Raw genomic sequence first — 20,141 nt, forward strand, 5'->3', positions numbered from 1 at the left:
TGATGTGGGCCTTTGCACCTGTGCCTCTGTCTGGATGTGTCTTCCCTCAGATATCCAGGGACTTGCTCCCACACCTCACTTTGGATGAATCCACAAGTCTTTGCTTAAATGTCACCTCAGTGAGGAGAGCACTGGATTGAGAGGTTCAGACCCCCATCTCACTTCCCTGCTTTGTTTCTCTCCAGAAGCATTTCCCACCATCTAGCATCCCACGTATTTATTTACTTCTCTCCCTCACCACTAAAATAAACATTCTATGAGGGCAGGGATTTTGTTTTCTTTGTTTGCCTCTATAATTCCAGCCTCTGAAACAGTGCCTGGCGATGAATAGATGCTTAATAATTTAAGGAATAAAAGACTTATTTTATTGTGGGATTTCTTCGAATGTCGAATGATTCTGACTGTTCATTTTTGTTTTTTGTTATTTTAAGTTCCCAGCATGGGTCTTGTTGGGTGGTGGGCATCACTGGAGGGTGACTGGTATACATGGGTTTTGTGTATATGTTTGTACAAATGTGTATGTTTGCTAATGTTTCTTTAACTGACAGTACATTGGTTGCTGGGACAAGGATGGGCGCTTGGATAACCTTTTAGTGTGCATCTGTTGACATAATCTGTGTTTTCAGTTCTTCATTGCACCTACTGATGTATTTCACTCCAGACCCATTTCAGATTTCAGTTCATTTTTCTCTAAACCTCTGGATTTGGAGGTGGAGAAAACAGATGAAAATAGATAGTGCTCTGGCTTAGCAGGGGGTGAGGAAGACACTTTGCGCATTAGTTAAATAGACTTTATGCCAATCCACATTTTCAGGTCTGCATTTAAAGCTTGCTTTCCATTTCCAAAAATTCATTGAAAACTTGAATGCCTCTCTCCTGCACCTCACGTTCTTGGTTTTATACCTTGAAAAAAGAAAAACTGCTCTGTTGTCATTTTCATAGGGTCCTTGGGAAAAGATTAAGAGGTAAACACTTAAGGACGGAAGTTATGTTTTATATTCTTAGTGTCATGGAATGCAGCACAGTAATATCACATAAGGAAAAGCACGAATTTCTTGTTTTCCTTGTTTATTTTTGGAAGCTTATCCTTCAGCTCTTATTTATCTTTTTTTTTTTTTTTTTTTTTTTTTGGAGGAAGGGTCTTTCTCTGATGCCCAGACTGGAGTGGGCGTGATCATGACTCACTGCAGCCTCGACCTCCTGGGTTCAAGCGATCCTCCCACCTCAGCCTCCCAAGTAGCTGGGACCATAGGCATGTGTCACAACACCTGGCTAATTTTTTATTTTTGTAGAGACAAGTTCTCCCTATTGTTTATATGCCTTAAGAGTCACATTGACAGTGCGTAAGAAACACTCTCTTTTTAGCTCTCTTGCTAAGGAGCAGGTTTGAGATCTGTTGCCAGAACTTAGTACTTCACTGCAGTTTTACAGATTCCGCTGGAGTCTTGTCCATGGGGCTGGGAAGTGTCTACCCTCTGCTGACTCTTCTAGGTTCCTGCTCTTCCCCAGTGCCTCCCTACCCCCAGCCACTAGAAATAGACTGCTTCTTTCTTTATTCTACTGCGGAAAACATGCACTACTGTACTTATTAAAATTAACTAAAAAAAAACTCAAGCAGCTTGAGTTTTTTTAAAGTTAATTTTAATAAGACATTGAAGGAAGAATTTTGTTTCAAAGGAGGGGCTTATATGTACGAAGATTTATGGCGTAAAAGCAGGGGCAAACTAATGAATGATGTTTTTAGAATTGATAGGAACATGAACCCAGGATGCTCAGACTTACTCCGAGAGTTCCTCTTAAAAACTGCTTTTCTCCCCATAAACCCTAATGTCAGCAGTGGTTAGCTCCACATTGGAGGAAGGGGGCTTCATTTTGCTCTTTCTGCGTATTTCCTGCAGTGATCTGTTACTTTCAAGTTTGGGGGAAAGATGCTCTCTTTATCCTGAATGAAGTATCCATCTGCCTCCTTTGAGCCCAGGCTGCCCAGCTTTTTGGTTGCTCTCTGAGAGTCCTCCTTGGTCTTCCACTGACCATGTTCACTTCCTTATGAAAGTATGTTTTTAGTCTCCCTAGTCTGTTTTCTGTTTTCTCTCTCCTCTCTCTGTTTTTTTTTTTTTTTAAATACCTTCAATTGTTTTCACTGGCCACTTTTTTTTTTTTTTGAGATAGAGTCTTGCTCCGTCGCCCAGGCTGGAATGCAGTGGCGTGATCTCGGCTCACTGCCATCTCTGCCTCCCAGGTTCAGGCAATTCTCCTGCCTCAGCCTCCTGAGTAGCTGGGACTACAGGCACATGCCACCATGTCCAGCTAATTTTTGTATTTTTAGCAGAGACGGAGTTTTACCATGTTGGCCAGGATGGTCTCGATCTCCTGACCTCATGATCCACCTGCCTCGGCCTCCCAAAGTGTTGGGATTACAGGCGGTAAGCCACCATGCCCGGCTTACTTTTTTTTTTAAGACCGATGCTTGGCTGGGCTTGGTTTTTTTTGTTTTTTTTTTTTTTAAGAGTTTTCAGATTCTTATTTCAGATCTGAACAGTGCTTTTCAGCTCTCAGTTCATCTTCAGATCAAAGAGAATAGTAGACCGGGCAGATCTGAACAGTGCTTTTCAGCTCTCAGTTCATCTTCAGATCAAAGAGAATAGTAGACCGGGCAGATCTGAACAGTGCTTTTCAGCTCTCAGTTCATCTTCAGATCAAAGAGAATAGTAGACCGGGCACAGTGGCTTACACCTGTAATCCCACCACTTTGAGAGGCCAAGGCAGGTGCATCATTTGAGGCCAGGAGTTTGAGACCAGCCTGGCCAACATAGTGAAACCCCGTCTCTACTAAAAATACAAAAATTAGCCAGACATGGTGGCGTGGGCCTGTAATCTCAGCTACTTGGGAGCCTGAGGCAGGAGAATAGCTTGAACCTGGGAGGCAGAGGCTACAGTGAGCTGAGATCAAGCCACTGCACTCCAGCCTGGGTGACAGTGTAAGACTCCGTCTCAAAAAAAAAAAAAAAAAATTAATTTTCGGTTAATTTTTATTAGGAAAAAAGAATATCCTAAAAAGAATATCATGCTAGTTTAAGGTTACAGATTTACTTTCTTCCCGGATTCCCTTTGATTCATAGTCTCTCATTTGGAAATGATCCAAATATGTTATTCTGAAGTATATGACAGTTTTTTCAAAATCAGTAAATACATATGTTGGTGCTTAAAACAAAAGGAAATAATGGACTGTAAGTATTATCACATAGCTTATTTCTACTATTCAGAGATCTGATTAACTTAGGATAAGGAGCAGGTTGTTGAATTGTTTTTTGGCTTCCAAGTTTGAAGTACAATCTGAAAGTACCTCTCAGTGTTGAAGGGCTGCCTGACTGAAACTTAAGTGGGTATCTCCTGGGCCTGAAGCACCACCAAGATCTGAACTGAAGGTAGCGTTTTGGGAGTCCTTAGCATTTAGTTGGTATTTTAAGGTCTAGGGGTGAATAGGGTGGGAAGAGAAGGGAGTATGTAAAGGGAATAGACCAGAGAGCCCTGTGGATCCTCAACATTTAGGAAACAGGGAAGACCTCCCACTAGAGGGGAGGGAGGGAAACCAGGAAGAGGCGAGATGGACTTCAGCCTCGGGTGTTTCAGGAGGCAGAGGAGGACGAATACGAACAATTTCATTGAATTTTGCGAGAAGGGTGTTTATCTCCCATAAAGCTTTCCTTGATTTTCCTCAAGCACAAGTGCTCATCTCCTTGGTACCTCATCCAGGCATGTTAAACTTGGCACAAACATGTTGTAAAGATTTGTTTATAGTTTGTTTCTCCAAAGGTGTAGACTTGTTAAGGGTGGGGCTCACGGCTTGTTCAATTTTGCGAGATGATATTGTTCTTTGTCTTAACATCATGGGCACTGACTCCATGTCTAATGTGTAATAGTCGTGTGACTTTTAACAAGCTGCTTACCATATGTGTGCTTCTGTTTCATTATCTATTCCATTTATGATATGAGATGACAATAGCTTCTGCTTCACAGAAGAGCGAATATGTGTGAAGTATAGAAAACAGTGCCTGGCTTAGTGTCAGCGCTATGTAGTGTTTGGTGGAGGAGAACTGGAGGCGGCAATACTAATATTCTTAGCACAGTGCTTGATGTTTAACAGATATTTGAACGTGAAAATGTAGCAACCTGTGGCGAATTCAGTTCCTAGCATTTTAAAATTCCGCAAGCATGTACAGAATGTAATCGTGACCAGGCCATAAGAGAACTACAAATGGAAGTGGACTGGGAGGAAAGTGCATGCAGCTTTGTTTTATGAAGCAAGTCTATAGGCTTTCGACAGAAGTACTATGTGATCCTAATTTCTTGTTGTTAGGAAGGAAAAATCTAAAAGATGAAGAAGACTCCTCCAGAGCAGGTGAGAATCTTTATGTGTAGGGATGAACAGCTTTAAACAGGTGAGTGGCGGATGTCAGCATGGAAGGTATTTGTTTGGATGAGAGAAAATACTACAACCTTCCCATTCATCCTAATTTTTGCAGCTCAGAAAATTAGAAATATCAATTGATCCCTTGGACTGTAGTTAATGGTAGAAACACACTCAATCGATCAGCAAATATTTGAACGTTTTCTGTACCATATACACACTTTATAACAGGAACTATGCTATGGGATGGGGATAAGTTGATAGATAAATTAGACACTGTACCCGCCCTAGAAGGACTTTTATTCTTGTGGGAGAGGCCAATAACGGCAAGTACTGAGAGATACAAACTAGGAACTGAAGTATAAATGAAGAACTTGGGGTAAAGGGAGTGGAAAACCAGGCTACAGATGGTAACATTTAAATTGAGATGCCAAGGAGGAGGGTGTGGGGAGGCCCTTGCAGAATATTGCTCTGAGGAAAGTCTGTAGCCAGGAACTTGAGGTGGGGCAGGGGACGGGGGAGTGTTCAAGCAGTTGAGAGAGGCCTGTGCACCTCAAGAGCCCAGCGAGTAAGGGAGGGGGCTGGATGGATGTTGTGTGGATGGCGGACACTGGATCATGCCACGATGAGGAGTATAATGTTATTAAACACAGGGAGAAGCCATGGAATGATTTTAAAACATGACTTAACCCAATTTGTGTTTTGAAACCTCTTTTGCTGGGGCTGGGCACAGTGGCTCACACCTGTAATCCCAGCACTTTGGGAGGCCGAGGCGGGCGGATCACGAGGTCAGGAGATTGAGACCATCCTGGCTCACACAGTGAAACCCCATCTCTACTAAAAATACAAAAAATTAGCTGGGCGTGGTGGCGGGCACCTGTAGTCCCAGCTGCTTGGGAGGCTGAGGCAGGAGAATGGCTTCAATCTGGGAGGTGGAGCTTGCAGTGGGCTGAGATCGCGCCACTGCACTCCAGCCTGGGCGACAGAGCAAGACTCTGTCTCAAAAAAAAAAGAAAAAAAGAAAAATCTCTTTTGCTGCTACATAAGCTTTTCTTTTTTCTCTAATTGTATTTTAGATAGATTTAATATGTAAAGTAAGAGAAACTGCTTTCTTAGCTCGAAATACTGATGCCCGTGAATCATTTGCCAGAAATAGTTCTTCCCCTAAGAATCAACCCTTAAAAATCAGTTTACAGTGTAGACATCAGAGACTTGAGTTATAAAGTTATTTATATATAAAATATTCTGGTGCCAAACAATGGTCTTGGAACCTTAAGTTGAAGTTTTCTCCTGCCGTCTAGGATCAGATTACATTCACTGCTAGTACCACTGGCGTATCTAAAACATGGTAGTCTGAATATTGATTTATTTGTGTATACAGTTTTCCCATTTGTTCCATTTAAAAACTAAATGGCTTTTTATGGTCCTTATTAAAAGCAGTTACAGGGTGTTCTTTTGTTTGAGTTAGTTTGTGAAATAAATATCTGAATGCCTGCTGTGTGCCAGGCACTGTTCTGCACTCTTGGACTACATCCATAAACTAAACAGGCAAAGGATCCCTGTCTTTGGGGGACTTACATTCCAGTGGAGGAGGCAGATAACAATAAATATAATTAGGGCCAGGTCCAGTGACTCTCGCCTCTAATCCCAGCACTTTGGGAGACTGAGGCTGGCAGATTGCTTGAACCCAGGTGTTTGAGACCAGCCTGAGCAACATGACAAAACCCCGTCTCTACAAAATACAAAGAAATCAGCCGGGCGTGGTGGCATGCACCTGTAGCACTGGGAGACTAAGATGGGAGGATTGCTTGAGCCCCGTGGAGGGCAAGGCTACAGTGAGCCATGATCACACTACCATGTTCCAGCCTGGGTGACAGAGCGAGACCCTGTCTCAAAAAAAAAAAATTTGTAGAGTCATACTACTAATAAATAATTGGTATATTAGAGGGTGCTGTGTACTATGAAATAAAAAGTAGAACAGCTAACATGGTAGGGGGTATAATTTTAAATAGGATGGTTAGAGTAGCATCATTGAGAAGGTACAATCTGAGTAAAGGCGTGGAAACCTGTGCAGATACATGGAGAAAGAACATTCCAGGCAGAAGGAATGATCTATACAAAGGAAAACCCCAAGGTTGGGTGTACCAGCCTGTTTGAGGAACAGTGAAGAGGCCAGTGGGGCTGTAGGGAGGGAATGTGAGAATATCTTGGCTTTCTAGGAATGTGTTTCTCCTCAGTCAATTTCAAAAAGCTCATAAGCCAAAACTAGTGAATAATTAGGCAGAGAACTCCCATCCCATGAATGTTCTGCAGATGGTAACCTATGAACACCCAGACTCATGTCTTAACTCAAGTTAGGTCATTCCGAAATAATGCAAACGTTCCTTAAATTCAGTTCACAGGGCAGCTGAGCAAACAAGATCTCTTTTATGTGAATAAGAAACTGAAGACTTTTGCCATTCCAATTTCTAGATCTCCAGATTAGAAGCCAAAAGTCTCTTCGTTGCAGCAGAGGATGGCAGAGATGCCAGGTGCACTTGGCATCTTAAGAGAGGCAGCAATTGCGGGCTTAGGGAGAACTGCCCTTTAAGAGCAGCTTTTCTCAGGTCCCCTGTTTCTTTCGAGCTCAGTAGCACCAAATCCTTTTCAAGTTTTTATTTAGCAATCCATATTTTCTGTTCTTTGACGCAGTGAAATTTTCCATTTGTTCCCTAAGTTTCCAATCTTAAATTTGGCACACTACTTTCATAAGGTCATAATCATTGCCCACTATAGTAGAATATTGCCCAAGTTGTGTGTACATCTCGTGTGTTCTGTGGGTGTAGATCATCAGCACTGTCTTTGTTTCAGATACACAATACTTTTTATAAAGAGCCACACCCAGTTTCTCCCGTGAGGTCGCTAGAGCTGTTCCAGTAATACTTGTCCACAGCTAATCCTTTCCCATGTTGTTTCTGAATTTTATTTTTGATAAGTAGAGTATCCTTTTGTAGCTTCTTAAGCTTCAGATTGATTCCTTTCCCAATTTGTCATGGTTGGTCAGTTTGAATCCTCTTCTGTGAGTTGCTGTTCATTGTTTCCAGCTTCGTTTTCCGTGAGGCTGGAGTGAAGTAAGATTACTAAAGACATGTAATCCCAGCACTTTGAGAGGCCAAGGCGGGCAGATCATTTGAGGTCAGGAGTTCGAGACCAGCCTGGCCAACATGGTGAAACCCTGTCTCTACTAAAAATACAAAAATTAGCTGGGCATGGTGGTGGGCATCTATAATCCTAGCTATTTGGGAGGCTGAGGCAGGAGAATTGCTTGAACCCAGGAGACAGAGGTTGCAGTGAGCTGAGATTGCACCACTGCACTCCAGCCTGGGTGACAGAGTGAGACTCTGTCTCAAAAAAAAAAAAAAAAGAAGAAGATTACTAAAGAAAATGTTCAGAAACATGGATCTTTGACTTTCTGAGGCAAAAAATAGTCCGCATTCTTCTCATAGCCAAAAAGGAACACGGTACAAGTTCATATCACTGTGAATTAGAAAGGCCCTTGAGAAATTTAACAGGCCTTTTCTCTCCTTCCCCCAGGCAGGACTGCATATAGATCACCCCCAAATCTACTAGTCTGCTCTCTTTCTTTAAAAGGAAATGCAACTACCTCTTCTGGCCTCCAGTTCTGTTGCCATTTTAAATAGGAAGGTCAAGAACCTAGCATTGGCCAGGTGCAGTGGCTCACACCTGTAACTGTAGCACTTTGGGAGGGCTGAGGCAGGCGGATCACTTGAGCCTGGGAATTCAAGACCAATCTGGGCAACGTGGTGAAACCCTGTATCTACAAAAACTTAGCCAGGCACGGTGGTGTGTGCCTGTAGTCCCAGCTACCTGAGAGACTGAGGTGGGAGGATCACCAAGCCTGGTGGTCGAGGCTGCGGTGAGCCATGATCGTGCCTGGGCAACCGTGAGACCCTGTCCAAAAAAAACAAAACAAAACAACAACAACAACAAAACACCTAGCATTTAGTAGACTTAAATTTATTGACTGTTGAATGATAAATTAAAAGAGAGAAATTGAATGCTCTCAAACAAAACAAGCTTCTTGTTTTTGTTTTTTTTTTTTTGGAAACTGAGTCTTGCTCTGTCACCCAGGCTGGAGGGCAGTGGCGTGATCTCATCTCACTGCAGCCTCCGCCCCCTGGGTTCAAGCAATTCTCCTGCCTCAGCCTCCTGAAGAGCTGGAACTGCAGGCGCCCATCACCATGCACAGCTAATTTTTGTATTGTTAGTAGAGATGGGGTTTCGCCATGTTGGCCAGGCTTGTCTTGAAGTCCTGACCTCAGATGATCCACCTGCCTTGGCCTCCCAAAGTGCTGGGTGGCGTGAGCCACCGTGTCCAGCCTCAAGCTTATTCTTAAATCCCTCTTTAGTTCGTACTCTGATAACTGGGTTTTATATATAACTAAACCTATCATGGGTGTTTATTCAATTATTTTTAATCCTGTCTGTCTAAAATATTGTACATTTGAAAGTAAACTCGAACGTAATTATGTAATGATGAATAAAGTGAACTTGAGTGATTTTTTTTGTACCTCTTCATGTTGTAACACATTTGTTTTTCTTTTAATTCTAAGAATAACTGTAACACAGATCTACTTCATATCTTTCTTATCCTCCTGTTCTTGGTTTTGCTATGAATGGGTTTTGGATTCCATGCTCGCAACGTAGGGACCTCCAAGATATTTCACCTGGTGTAGCCAAGTGAATTCACTTAATCACTATAGACAGTCAGTTATACTTAAGAGTTTTTAATGGTGAATTTTTTAAATTTTCAAAATCTGTTATTTATTTATTTTTGAGATGGGTTCTCACTTTGTCACCAGGCTGGAGTGCAGCGGCATGATCACGGTTCCCTGCAGCCTTGACATCCCAGGCTCCAGTGATCCTCCCAACTCAGCCTCCCACGTAGCTGACACTATAGGCATGCGCTACCACACACGGCTAATTTTTGTATTTTTGGTACACATGGGGTTTCGCCATGTTGCTCAGGCTGGTCTTGAACTTCTCAGCTCAAGCCTTCTACCTGCCTGAGCCTCCCAAAGTGCTGGGATTATAGGCGTGAGCCACTGCGCCCAGCCAAAAAACTCTTTTTTAATTTTTAGCTCTGTTTAAGTTGGAAATCCTCAAGGAACTGAAAAGGGGTGAAAATTAAGTGGAATATATTTACTAAACATTTTTATTTTTATTTATTTATTTTTTTTTTGAGACAGGGTCTCGCTTTGTCACCTAGGCTGAAGTGCAGTGGCATGATCTCAGATCACTACAACCTCTGCCTCCTGCGTTCAAGCAGTTCTCCTGCCTCAGCCTCCCTCCTGAGTAGCTGGGATTACAAGTGTATGCCACCACACCTGGCTAATTTTTATATTTTGTGTGGAGATGGGGTTTTGCCATGTTGGCCAGGCTGGTCTCAAACTCCTGAGCTCAAGTGATCCTCCTGCCTCGACCTCCCAAAGTGCTGGGGATTATAGGCATGAGCCACCAGGCCTGGCCTATTTTAATTTTTATAACAGAAAAGTCTTCCCTTTATTAAGAGTTGTCAATTTTTTGTTTGTTTGTTTTTGTTTTGAGACAGTCTCATTCTGTCGCCCAGGCTGGAGTGCAGTGGCATGATCTTGGCTCACTGCAACCTCCACCTCCCGGGTTCAAGCAATTCTCTGCCTCAACCTCCTGAGTAGCTGGGATTACAGGTGCCCACCACCACACCTGGCTAATGTTTTGTGTTTTTAGTAGAGATGGGGTTTCACCATCTTGGCCAGGCTGGTCTTGAACTCCTGACCTCTTGATCCACCTGCCTTGACCTCCCAAAGTGCTGGGATTACAGGCATGAGCCACCTGTGCCCAGCCTCAAATTTTAACGCATAGAGAATATCCTTTATAATGATGGCATCTTCTGGAATGCCCCAGACTTGGAAGAATCTGCATTTGTACACAGTATATTGTGTTTACTCTGTTGACATAAAAGTAAGCTACTGACGGTTATTTCCCGTGGGTAACCCATGCTATTTTCGTAGTAGAAATTCAATTGTTAAGGACTCACTAGAGTCCTTAAAGAGTTATCTTGCCCTTAAAGAGTTATTCAGTTTCATTTTTAATGAATAACCTGTGCCATTTGTGATGGCATTGTTTGTATGATCATACTACTTGATTTATGCGAAATATCTGATATTTTTAAAGTCTCCTTCCTTAGCAACATGTGTCATTATTTTCAGGATATACCTTCTCAGAAGCTGCACAGGAGGAAAAGCAGTGACAAAGAAAGAAGTTGTCATTTTTTGCACGGTAAAATCATCACCTCCAGCCACCAACTTCTAATTCAAATTAGGTTTTAATTTGTTCATTATTTCTTCTTGAAACACTTTTGTTCCCTATACATAGGCGTTACTTTGGCTTTATAATAGAAAATAGCAAGCAACATCTGAGCTGTTTTGTTTGTTTGTTTGTTTGTTTGTTTGAGACAGTGTCTCACTCTGCCGCCCATGCTGGAGTGCAATGGCGCGATCTCGGCTACCTGCAACCTCTGCCTCCTGGGTTCAAGCGTTTCTTCTGCCTCAGCCTCTTGAGTAGCTGGGATTACAGGTGCCCGCCACCCCACCTGGCTAATTTTTGTATTTTTAGTGGAGACGGGGTTTCACCATCTTGGCCAGGCCGGTTTCGAACTCCTGACCTCATGATCCACACACCTCGGCCTCCAAAAGTGCTGGGATTACAGGCGTGAGCCACCGTGCCTTGGGGTTATTCTTCTCAATCCTTGAGGTCTTTCAGAAACCTTACCTCTGGTGAGGTCTTTCTCCTTACATTGTTCAGATAGGGGGTCATTGTTTGCTGGTAAAATGGCAAGAATAAGTGGCATCAGTCTGGCATTTCCTCAGTGACTCTGTTAAGGCACATGTTCAGGAAATGAGTGTGATACAGATCTTATCTGTATCTACCTTCTACAGAAGGTAGAAGGTCTCAGCCATGCTAAGGGATAAAAGTAAGAGCCAATCAAGTTCACCATAGATAGTGGAAATATTTCAAGTCTGGGATCCACAGAGGAATCAGATCTTGGCACAGCTAGACATGATTCCTGTCTCTCTGTGTGCTGAGCTGGAGGAAACAGTTTGCTTTATCCGCTGATGGGAAAGGCTGCAGTCTACATGTGGAACTGAATTCATCAACTACCCAAGCAAAGTCTTTAGGATTTTATTTAATTTGTTCACTACTGACAAGCTTGTTGTTGAGAACTCTTTAGTAGTACTTTACACCGGGTATCTTTCCCTTCCTCCCAAATCTGATAGTTGCTAAAAATCCAGATGTGTTGGAATTAGTCCAAAAGCCACAATTAGAAAGGTTTGGTTTCTTCTCAAGTCAGAGGATGACTCTTTTCCCTTAAGAAATGAAGTTAACCCTTTGCTATGTTTATGCTAGAGAAATAAACCATTCTTTATTCCAGTCACCCCTTTGCTATGTTTATGCTAGAGAAATAAACCATTCTTTATTCCAGTCACTTTTATTTTTTAAAAAGGAGTGGAGGAAGCTTTCTGATCCTTTTATAGCAAGAAACGTACCACTTTCTCAAGCTGGTAATTGTATATCTTTTATTTCCAGGCAAAACTACTTTTTAAAACATTAGAATTTCTCTCTCCATTTGATTTATTTCATCTGCTGATATACCCAAGTGTATTACTCTGAGCTCCTTCTGGCATGTCACTTGTTTGAGTTGAGGACTATGCACTGGACATACAGGAGAAACATAACTCAGAACGAGGAAGGCGGGCTGGGAGACCTCACTCTGATTCTCAAGTGAAGGGAAGCCCAGAGCTTGCTATCTTTTTAGCACCAAGATGCCATGAAAACGAGAGCTGCTGGGATTCCTTGATGTGTTCAAGTCCACAGGTCCTCTGCTGTGTGCAAACTGAATTTCATTTGGATAACCAGTTCCCTTTCTCTTGTCCCTTTACTATGTTTCTTCTGGATTTTTTCTAGAACACTAGCCCGTTTCCCTTTTTCATCCACCAGAGATAGAAGCATTATATTTCCTGCCAAGCTGACAGGTTTGAGAGTACAAGTGTTCTGTCTCATATGAAGACTTCAGCCTTAACATTTCCATCAATGAGGTTGCTGTTACTTTTCTCAGCGTTTACCAAGTATCTGACTTTTATTTTGCTGTACTCTGTTGGCCTTGAAGGATTTCTCAGTGGCTTAGCAGTGATTGAGGTAATGAAGACACTGCCACAGGTAATTGACTTCTGTTTTCTTGTGACAGAAATCCTTTTTCCACTTTTGCTCTACATAGCAAGTCCCACAAAAATGAAAACTCAAACTGTGATCACATAAAAAAAATTAAAGTGTGAACTAGCTGATGTATATTGGGAAGTTAGCTTTGAAACTCTTTAGCAAGAACTGCATATTGTTTAGGGTACATGCTAAAATTGACTTTTTTTCCTGAAAACACTACTCTAGAAGGAATAAAATATGGTTTATGCTTATATGCCGCTGGGGTATACATGTGAGATTGTATCATGTGAGGCATGCTTTAGGCTAAAGAAAAGATGTTTCTCTGTTAGAAAACAGGATGGGTATATGATTGGATATAATGTAGGCATACTGAGCTACGTTTCATTCAGCACCTAAATAAGAAGACCCTAAACATTCTCAGTCAGAAGCGATTGGCTATATTTAATTTTTTAAAGTAATAATAGATGGAATGGACCTTCAGAAAAGTTGACTGTGTAAAGAAATAAGTCAGAAAGCTTAAGTATTCAGGTCTAGATGTCATGAATTGACCATCTGGCAGAACTAGAATCCAGCAAAAACGATCTTACATAATTTCCAGGAGAAAATGGTAGGACAGATCTAGGCTCTGGTGGATAAGTGGTGGTGAGAAGTGTATAACAAATAGTGCTTGTTATTGGAGAGAGTAGTTTTCCCAGCTTCCGAGTGTAGTTGACTGCCAGGATTGCATCAATGGAGTGCCTAGTTAAGAACCAACTATTAAGGATTACTTGGGATTGTTTCAGGTAAATCTGCTTTCTAGAATGCAGGCACTTCCTTTGTTGATAGTTTTGGACTTTTAAGTTGTTTTGTTTTTTTGTTTTTTTTTTTTAAGGCTGAAAAGTTAATACAGGTTAATTATTCCTTATCTGAAATGCTTGTGACCAGAAAGAAGTGTTTTGGATTTCTGGGTTTTTTGGGGAATATTTGCATTATACTTAACGGTTGAGCATCCCTAATCCAAAAAATCTGAAATCTGAAATATTCCAATGAGCATTTCCTGTTTAGGAAATGGTGTAGTTAAGAACTTGGACTTGGGAGGCAGAGTTGCCATGGTTTGAATACTGGTACTACCACGTACCCGATCTTTCTGTGCCTCAGTTTTCTCATCTGTAAAATAAGGTAACAATAGTGCCTCATAATGTTTTGCAGATTAGTGAGTTAATCTTTATAAATAGTCCATGGCATGTAGTTAAGAGCTTGTAAACTGGTTTAGTAACTGAATTGAGCATTGAATTCCGAAGATATCCATCTTTAAAACTTAATAAGCATTATTCCCTCTACATTTTACTTCCATCTCTCTCAATATAGTGTTTTTACTTGGATGTAATCTGTTTAGCTGATGGGTTTGTAGAACCATATTTAAGGAAAGAACTTAAGCACCAAATTTTTTCCTTGTGTACTTAAATATATATATATGTATAACATATATGTATAATATATATGTATTATATATATGTATTTTATATGTATGTATTTTTTATGTGTGTGTATATATATATGTATATCCCCAAACAGATGGGTTGTCATGTGTGTGGAAGAAGTAAACACATTCTATCCCTAGTTTACCATTCTAGAGCGTTGACTTTTAGAATCGGAAGTGATTCACATGAATTAAAACTTCATAAAAATATTTTAAGGACAGTCAAAACCTGGCTATTGGTATAAGCAAACTGGGAAGTCGTTAGACTGTAATAAGTTATTACACTTAAGGAAAGATGGCTTAATGGTATACCTCATGTGCATCCTATATTAACAAAATTGTTGCATTGTAGAAAAATTAAGTTTGCTTCTTATTTAGGTGTTTCCTATTTGAAGGAAGATTCTGAAGATTCTGGAGAATCTCATTCTGTAATTTTGGAGTAGAGCCTAGAAACAAACTTTTTTTAAAAATTAATTAACTTTATTTTCAAGAACATACATACTTTTAACAAACATCCCGGCTGGGCGTGGTGGCTCACGCCGGTAATCCCAGCACTTTGGGAGGCTGAGGCGGGCACATCACCTGAGGTCAGGAGTTCGAGACCAGCCTGATCAAGATGGAGAAACCCTGTCTCTACAAAAAATACTAAATTAGCCGGGCGTAGTGGCACATGCCTGTAATCCCAGCTACTTGGGAGGCTGAGGCAGGAGAATCGCTTGAAGGGAGCAACTGCCGGGAGGCAGAGGTTGCAGTGAGCCGAGGTTGCGCCACTGCACTCCAGACTGGGCAACAAGAGCGAAACTCCATCTCAAAAAAAAAAAAAAAGAAAGGAAAAAACCCACATGGTTGAGTTAAGGCAGGATTTACTGAGATTAGTGACTCATCCGTCTTCTCCTGAGCTCCAGCTTTCTCATCAACAGAATCAAAAGATTTGACTAGAAACATGATCTACTTCCTAACTCACTGCTGTGATTTTATTGTTTCTATTTTCCTTATGATTATGATATTAAAGAAGAATTCCGCTATGTGTGATGGACTGTGGGGTGAGGAAGTGAGCCTTCTGTTTACCACAAAAAATTAATTGAGAAACTTAATGTTTTAATAAAGAAAAAGGCGTTTTTGGGCCGGGTGCAGTGGCTCATGCCGGTAACCCCAACATTTTGGGAGGCCAAGGCTGGAAGATTACTTGAACTCCGGAGTTAGAGACCAGCTGGGCAGCATGGCAGAACTCCCTCTCTACAAACAATACAAAATTTCACCAGATGTGGTAGCACATGCCTGTAGTCCCAGGTACTGGAGAAGCTGAGGTGGGTTGATGGCTTGAGCCCAGGAAGCCGAGACTGCAGTGAGCCAAGATGGCACCACTGTACTGGAGCCTGGACAACAGAGCAAGATGCAGTCTCAAAAAAAGAAAAGAAAAGGACTTTCTAATAAAACCGTAAACTTCCAGTAATTATTAGTAATTCAGTTCTATATGTTGGCAATGGCATGTACTAAAAACACCCCAAATGGTGGTAGTATGTATTATCTTCTATATTGTGTGTGTATTTAAAATACTACTGCTATTTTTAAATTCACAGCCTTTAGATTTAACTAGTTTGCTAAAGTTTGAGCAGTTAGAACTTTATGGTATTCATTCTTTTTTTTTTTTTTTTTTTTTGAGACGGAGTCTCACTCTGTCGCCCAGGCTCGAGTGCAGTGGCCGGATCTCAGCTCACTGCAAGCTCCGCCTCCCGGGTTCACACCATTCTCCTGCCTCAGCCTCCCGAGTAGCTGGGACTACAGGCGCCCGCCACCTCGCCTGGCTAGTTTTTTGTATTTTTTAGTAGAGACGGGGTTTCACCGTGTTAGCCAGGATGGTCTCGATCTCCTGACCTCGTGATCCGCCCGTCTCAGCCTCCCAAAGTGCTGGGATTACAGGCTTGAGCCACCGCGCCCAGCCTATGGTATTCATTCTAATCTGTGGTAATTACCTACTTTTGCCAGTTATTCCAGCACCCGAACATAATTGGCCATTTTTTATACATCTGCTTGATAATATCTTTACCAGTTATCACAGTGGCTTGATTTAAAGTCCACTTCATGTTCAGTTAGAGAGACATGGCCCACTGGCTACGAGGTCACCATTGTCCAACAACAGAGAATGTCATTCAGCAAATTAGTATTGATTGTCCTATTCTTGACTCAGTAATTTCTTCAGCTGAGAGTAAATGGATAATTGGGGGCTATTAATACACTTATCTATGGGTGGTTTTTATCCCGAGTCTTCTGCAAACCCATCTTGTGGGAGAATAACTGGTTTTTCTCAAGTTCTACAAAGTGAGGGCCAGTAATTGACATGAGTTGACACAGTTTTTGGTGGGAACTTGGGGGCAGGCCTTCAGAAAGAAGCAAGATGGTAGTATGAAACACCAAATAGTCTTTTAGACTAATTTAATGTAGTTCCTTGTTTGGAATGTTCATTAATTAACAAATTTCTGTTAAGTAGGGGGTACCTCCAAAGCACCTTTAAGGGTATACAGCTTTTTAAAACTGTTTAATGTATGTGCTATTTTGAATGGTATATTTTACAGATCTAATTGTGGTCCATGGTGTTTAATCTATTTTAGAAACTGGATGGCTTCTACAGGGAGCCAGGCCTCTGATATAGACAAGATTTTTGGATTCTTCAGTGATGGCGCACCCCCCACCAAAAAGCCCAGGTAAACAAGAAAGGGAATCAGAGAGCAGAGTAAATTACCATTAGTGGGAGAGAAAGAAAAGTAGCCAACTTACACCTTTTATGTCAGTTGTTTTCACTAATCAGTATTGACCTTCATACTAAAAATTATTTTTATTTTGGATTTTATTTTTATTTTTTATCAAGGCAATATAGGTACATAGTTTTTAAAATCAGTATTTCAGAGTCCACCTTTCTTCAGAGATAATTACTTTCAACTTTATCTGTTTCTTCTAATGTTGACATCCATGTTTTAAAATACTGTATATATTGCTGCTTTTTAGTTTTTCAGTTTTATTGATTTCCGAGTATGGAATATAAGGACTGCTTTGCCCTCATGACTCCTCCCCCTGTATTGCCACTCCACACACACTGCCCATGTTCTTGTATGTTTATATCACAGTGTTTGGTTCAATCCACCTTTAATATTTACATTTATTATGACTGTATAAATAGTATTCGTAGCTGAGCCTAATGCGTGACGACTGTATTTCCTTTCTTCCCCATTTTTTTCGCTTATGTCGTTAAAGACTGTCTTTTTTGTTTGTTTGCTTTCATTGTATTCTCACATGCTCTGACAGATGAATAAATCTCCTAGCTATACTGAAACACACCGATAACTTGCTAGTTCGTGTCATGGATTCTTCCCTCTGGACGCTAGGCCACTCTGGACACTTGTTTTCCAGGCCTCTGTTGCATTGCTGATACTTGCTATTTCCCTTTCCCATCGTCCTGATGGTTTCCTTTACATCTCTCCTGTATTGATTCTCTGTTTGCTGAATCTCATGTCTTCTTTTTTGGTGCACTCTTTCATTTTCCTGAAGCATATCCTTGCATAGCCTCCTAAGTAAGGACCCAGAGGAGAAAATTTTTTGGACGTATTTGAAAATGTCTTTATCATACACTTATTCATTTGATGGTTTGACTGAGTATAGAATCTTTGGTATCTCTCATGCATTCTCTGCTAACATCTAAGTATTCCTGCCAAAATAGCCACTCTGTTCTGATTCCCAATCCTTTGTATTATATGACCTCTTTCCCTGTTTTGTTTTTTGTTTTTGTTGTTGTTGTTGTTCATTAGAAACTTATAAGGATCATTATTTTATTCTCAGTAACCTGAAATTTCACAGTGATGTGTCTTCTCATATGAATCTGGACACGGGGCAGCTCTTTAAAGCTGGCAACTAGTACCTTCACTTTGGAGAAGTTGACTTGTATTACTTTTTTGATACTTTGCATTACAATGTTTTATCCCGTATTTTTTTTAAACTCTTATTATTCAGATATTGGACTTCTTGTATTAAGTCTCTAATTTTCTTATGTGTTTCTTGATTTTTTTTCCTCATTTCGTGTTTTAAAATTTTGCTTTCTTGGAGGTTCTCCGTTTTATCTTGTGGATTTAAACATTTCTGTTGCTATATTTTTAATTTATGAAGTCTTTCTGTTTGTTCATTTTTCATAGCACTCTGTTTATGTTTCATAGATGCTTTTTTTTTTTTTTTTTTTTGAGATGGAGTCTCACTCTGTTGCCCAGGCTGGAGTGCAATGGTGCAGTCTCAGCTCACTGCAACTTCTGCCTCCCAGGTTCAAGCAATTCTCCTGCCTCAGCCTCCCGAGTAGCTGGGATTGCAAACGTGCACTACCACACCCGATTAATTTTTATTTTATTTATTTTTTTAATAAAGACAGCGTTTCACTATGTTGGCCAGGCTGATCTTGAACTCCTGACCTTAAGTGATCCACCTGCCTCGGCCTCTCAAAGTGCTGGGATGACAGGCATGAGCTACCTCACCTGGACAATTTTTTAAAAATCTATGTGAGGATGTCATTGTTTCCTTTTAAAATTTTTTTTCTCCTTCCCATACTATCTCTTGTGTCCTTCAAATTTCTCTCTAACTGCTAGTTTGTTTGGTATAACTGTTGTGTCGGGGGCTTTCCTCAAATGTGAAGTGACCCTTGTTTGTCCATTTTTAAGAGAAAACACTAAAAAGCCAATGGAAGAGGCCGGGCGTGGTGGCTCACGCCTGTAATTCCACCACTTTGGAAGGCCAAGGTGGGCAGATCACTTGAGGTCAGGAGTTTGAGACCATCCTGGCTAACCTGGTGAAACCCCGTCTCTGCTAAAAATACAAAAATCAGCTGGGCATGGTGGTGCGTGTCTGTAATCCCAGCTACTCAGGTTGCTGAGGCAAAAGAATCACTTGAACCCAGGAGGCGGAGGTTGCAGTGAGCCAAGATCGTGAGATTCCATCTCAAAAAAGAAAAAAAAAAGCCAATTGGAGAATCTGTGTGTACGTAACGTAAGGAGCTTGGTCCCAGACTCTACGTAGAGTTATGGAATTCCCACCTGTCAGAATCTGCAGGTTTTTCATCTCATACTGGCCATTTTCCTGAAAGAGGAATCCTCCTCATTTCCTCCCTGGATGGGGGATAGGGATGCAGGTACAGGGTTGATTTCTAGAGTCTGAAAAGCTGTCTCTGGGGAAAGAGAGTTGGGGGAAATCTTATGTTTTATACACAGACTTTTACTTAATCCCCACCTTCAGCTGCGTGCAGTATTCTCAGATATAGTCCTCTGGTCAACCTCTGCAGGCAGGAAACCCCTAGTCTGCTTAAAGTCGCAACTCTTAAAGGCTTGTAACCGATTCTCCTGTTTTAGCCCCACCAGTCCCTCTGCCTTCAGATGTATGTGAACATTCCCAAAATTCTACCAAGGGAATCAGCCTTTGCATTACAACTTGTAAAATTCTGTTGCCCTTTGACCTCTGTTGTCTGCTGTCATCTTTACCTAGCCTACTTTTTAGGTATGTATACCTGCTGCTAAAAAAAAAAAAAAAGTAACTGTTATTTAGTGGTTTACAAAGAACTGGTAATAAAACACAATTGTTAAATGTTTTGTTTTTAACTGGAATTTTTTTTTTTTTTGAGACAGGGTCTTGTTCTGTCACCCAGGCTGGAGTGCAGTGGCACAAACACAGCTCACTATAACCTCCACCTCCTGAGCTCAAGTGATCCCCCCGTGAACTTAGCCTCCCGCTTAACGGGGACTACAGACGTGCCTAATTCTCTTTTTCTTTTCTCTTTTTTTTTTTGGTAGAGATGGGGTCTCACTAAGTTGCCTAGGCTGATCTCGAACTCCTGGACTCAAGCTCAGCCTCCTAAAGTGCTGAGATTAAAGGCGTGAACCACTACAGTTAGCCGAATTGAAAATCTTGATTAGGAAGAATTATAGTTCGAATCTATATGTTATATATTTTAAAAAATACAGTACAACAGTATAAAATGAAAAGTAAAAAGTC

General features: G+C 41.1%; 1 protein-coding gene across 2 annotated transcripts in view; it reads left to right on the top strand.

The window, feature by feature from the left end:
* Positions 1 to 20,141, top strand: part of FAM118B (family with sequence similarity 118, member B) — a 50,531-nt gene that overhangs the window by 6,524 nt on the left and 23,866 nt on the right. Inside the window, exons 2-4 of one of the 2 annotated variants that reach the window (XM_011934634.1) lie at positions 10,657 to 10,726; positions 15,029 to 15,166; positions 16,733 to 16,825. In XM_011934634.1, coding sequence (XP_011790024.1) covers positions 16,740 to 16,825 — 86 coding nt within the window. In that variant the 5' untranslated portion in view covers positions 10,657 to 10,726; positions 15,029 to 15,166; positions 16,733 to 16,739. The remainder of the gene's footprint in view (positions 1 to 10,656; positions 10,727 to 15,028; positions 15,167 to 16,732; positions 16,826 to 20,141) is intronic. The other variant, XM_011934633.1, reaches the window with a different exon arrangement.

The sequence above is a fragment of the Colobus angolensis genome, unplaced genomic scaffold (assembly GCF_000951035.1).
Source record: "Colobus angolensis palliatus isolate OR3802 unplaced genomic scaffold, Cang.pa_1.0 Scaffold137, whole genome shotgun sequence".
Lineage (NCBI taxonomy): Eukaryota > Metazoa > Chordata > Mammalia > Primates > Cercopithecidae > Colobus > Colobus angolensis.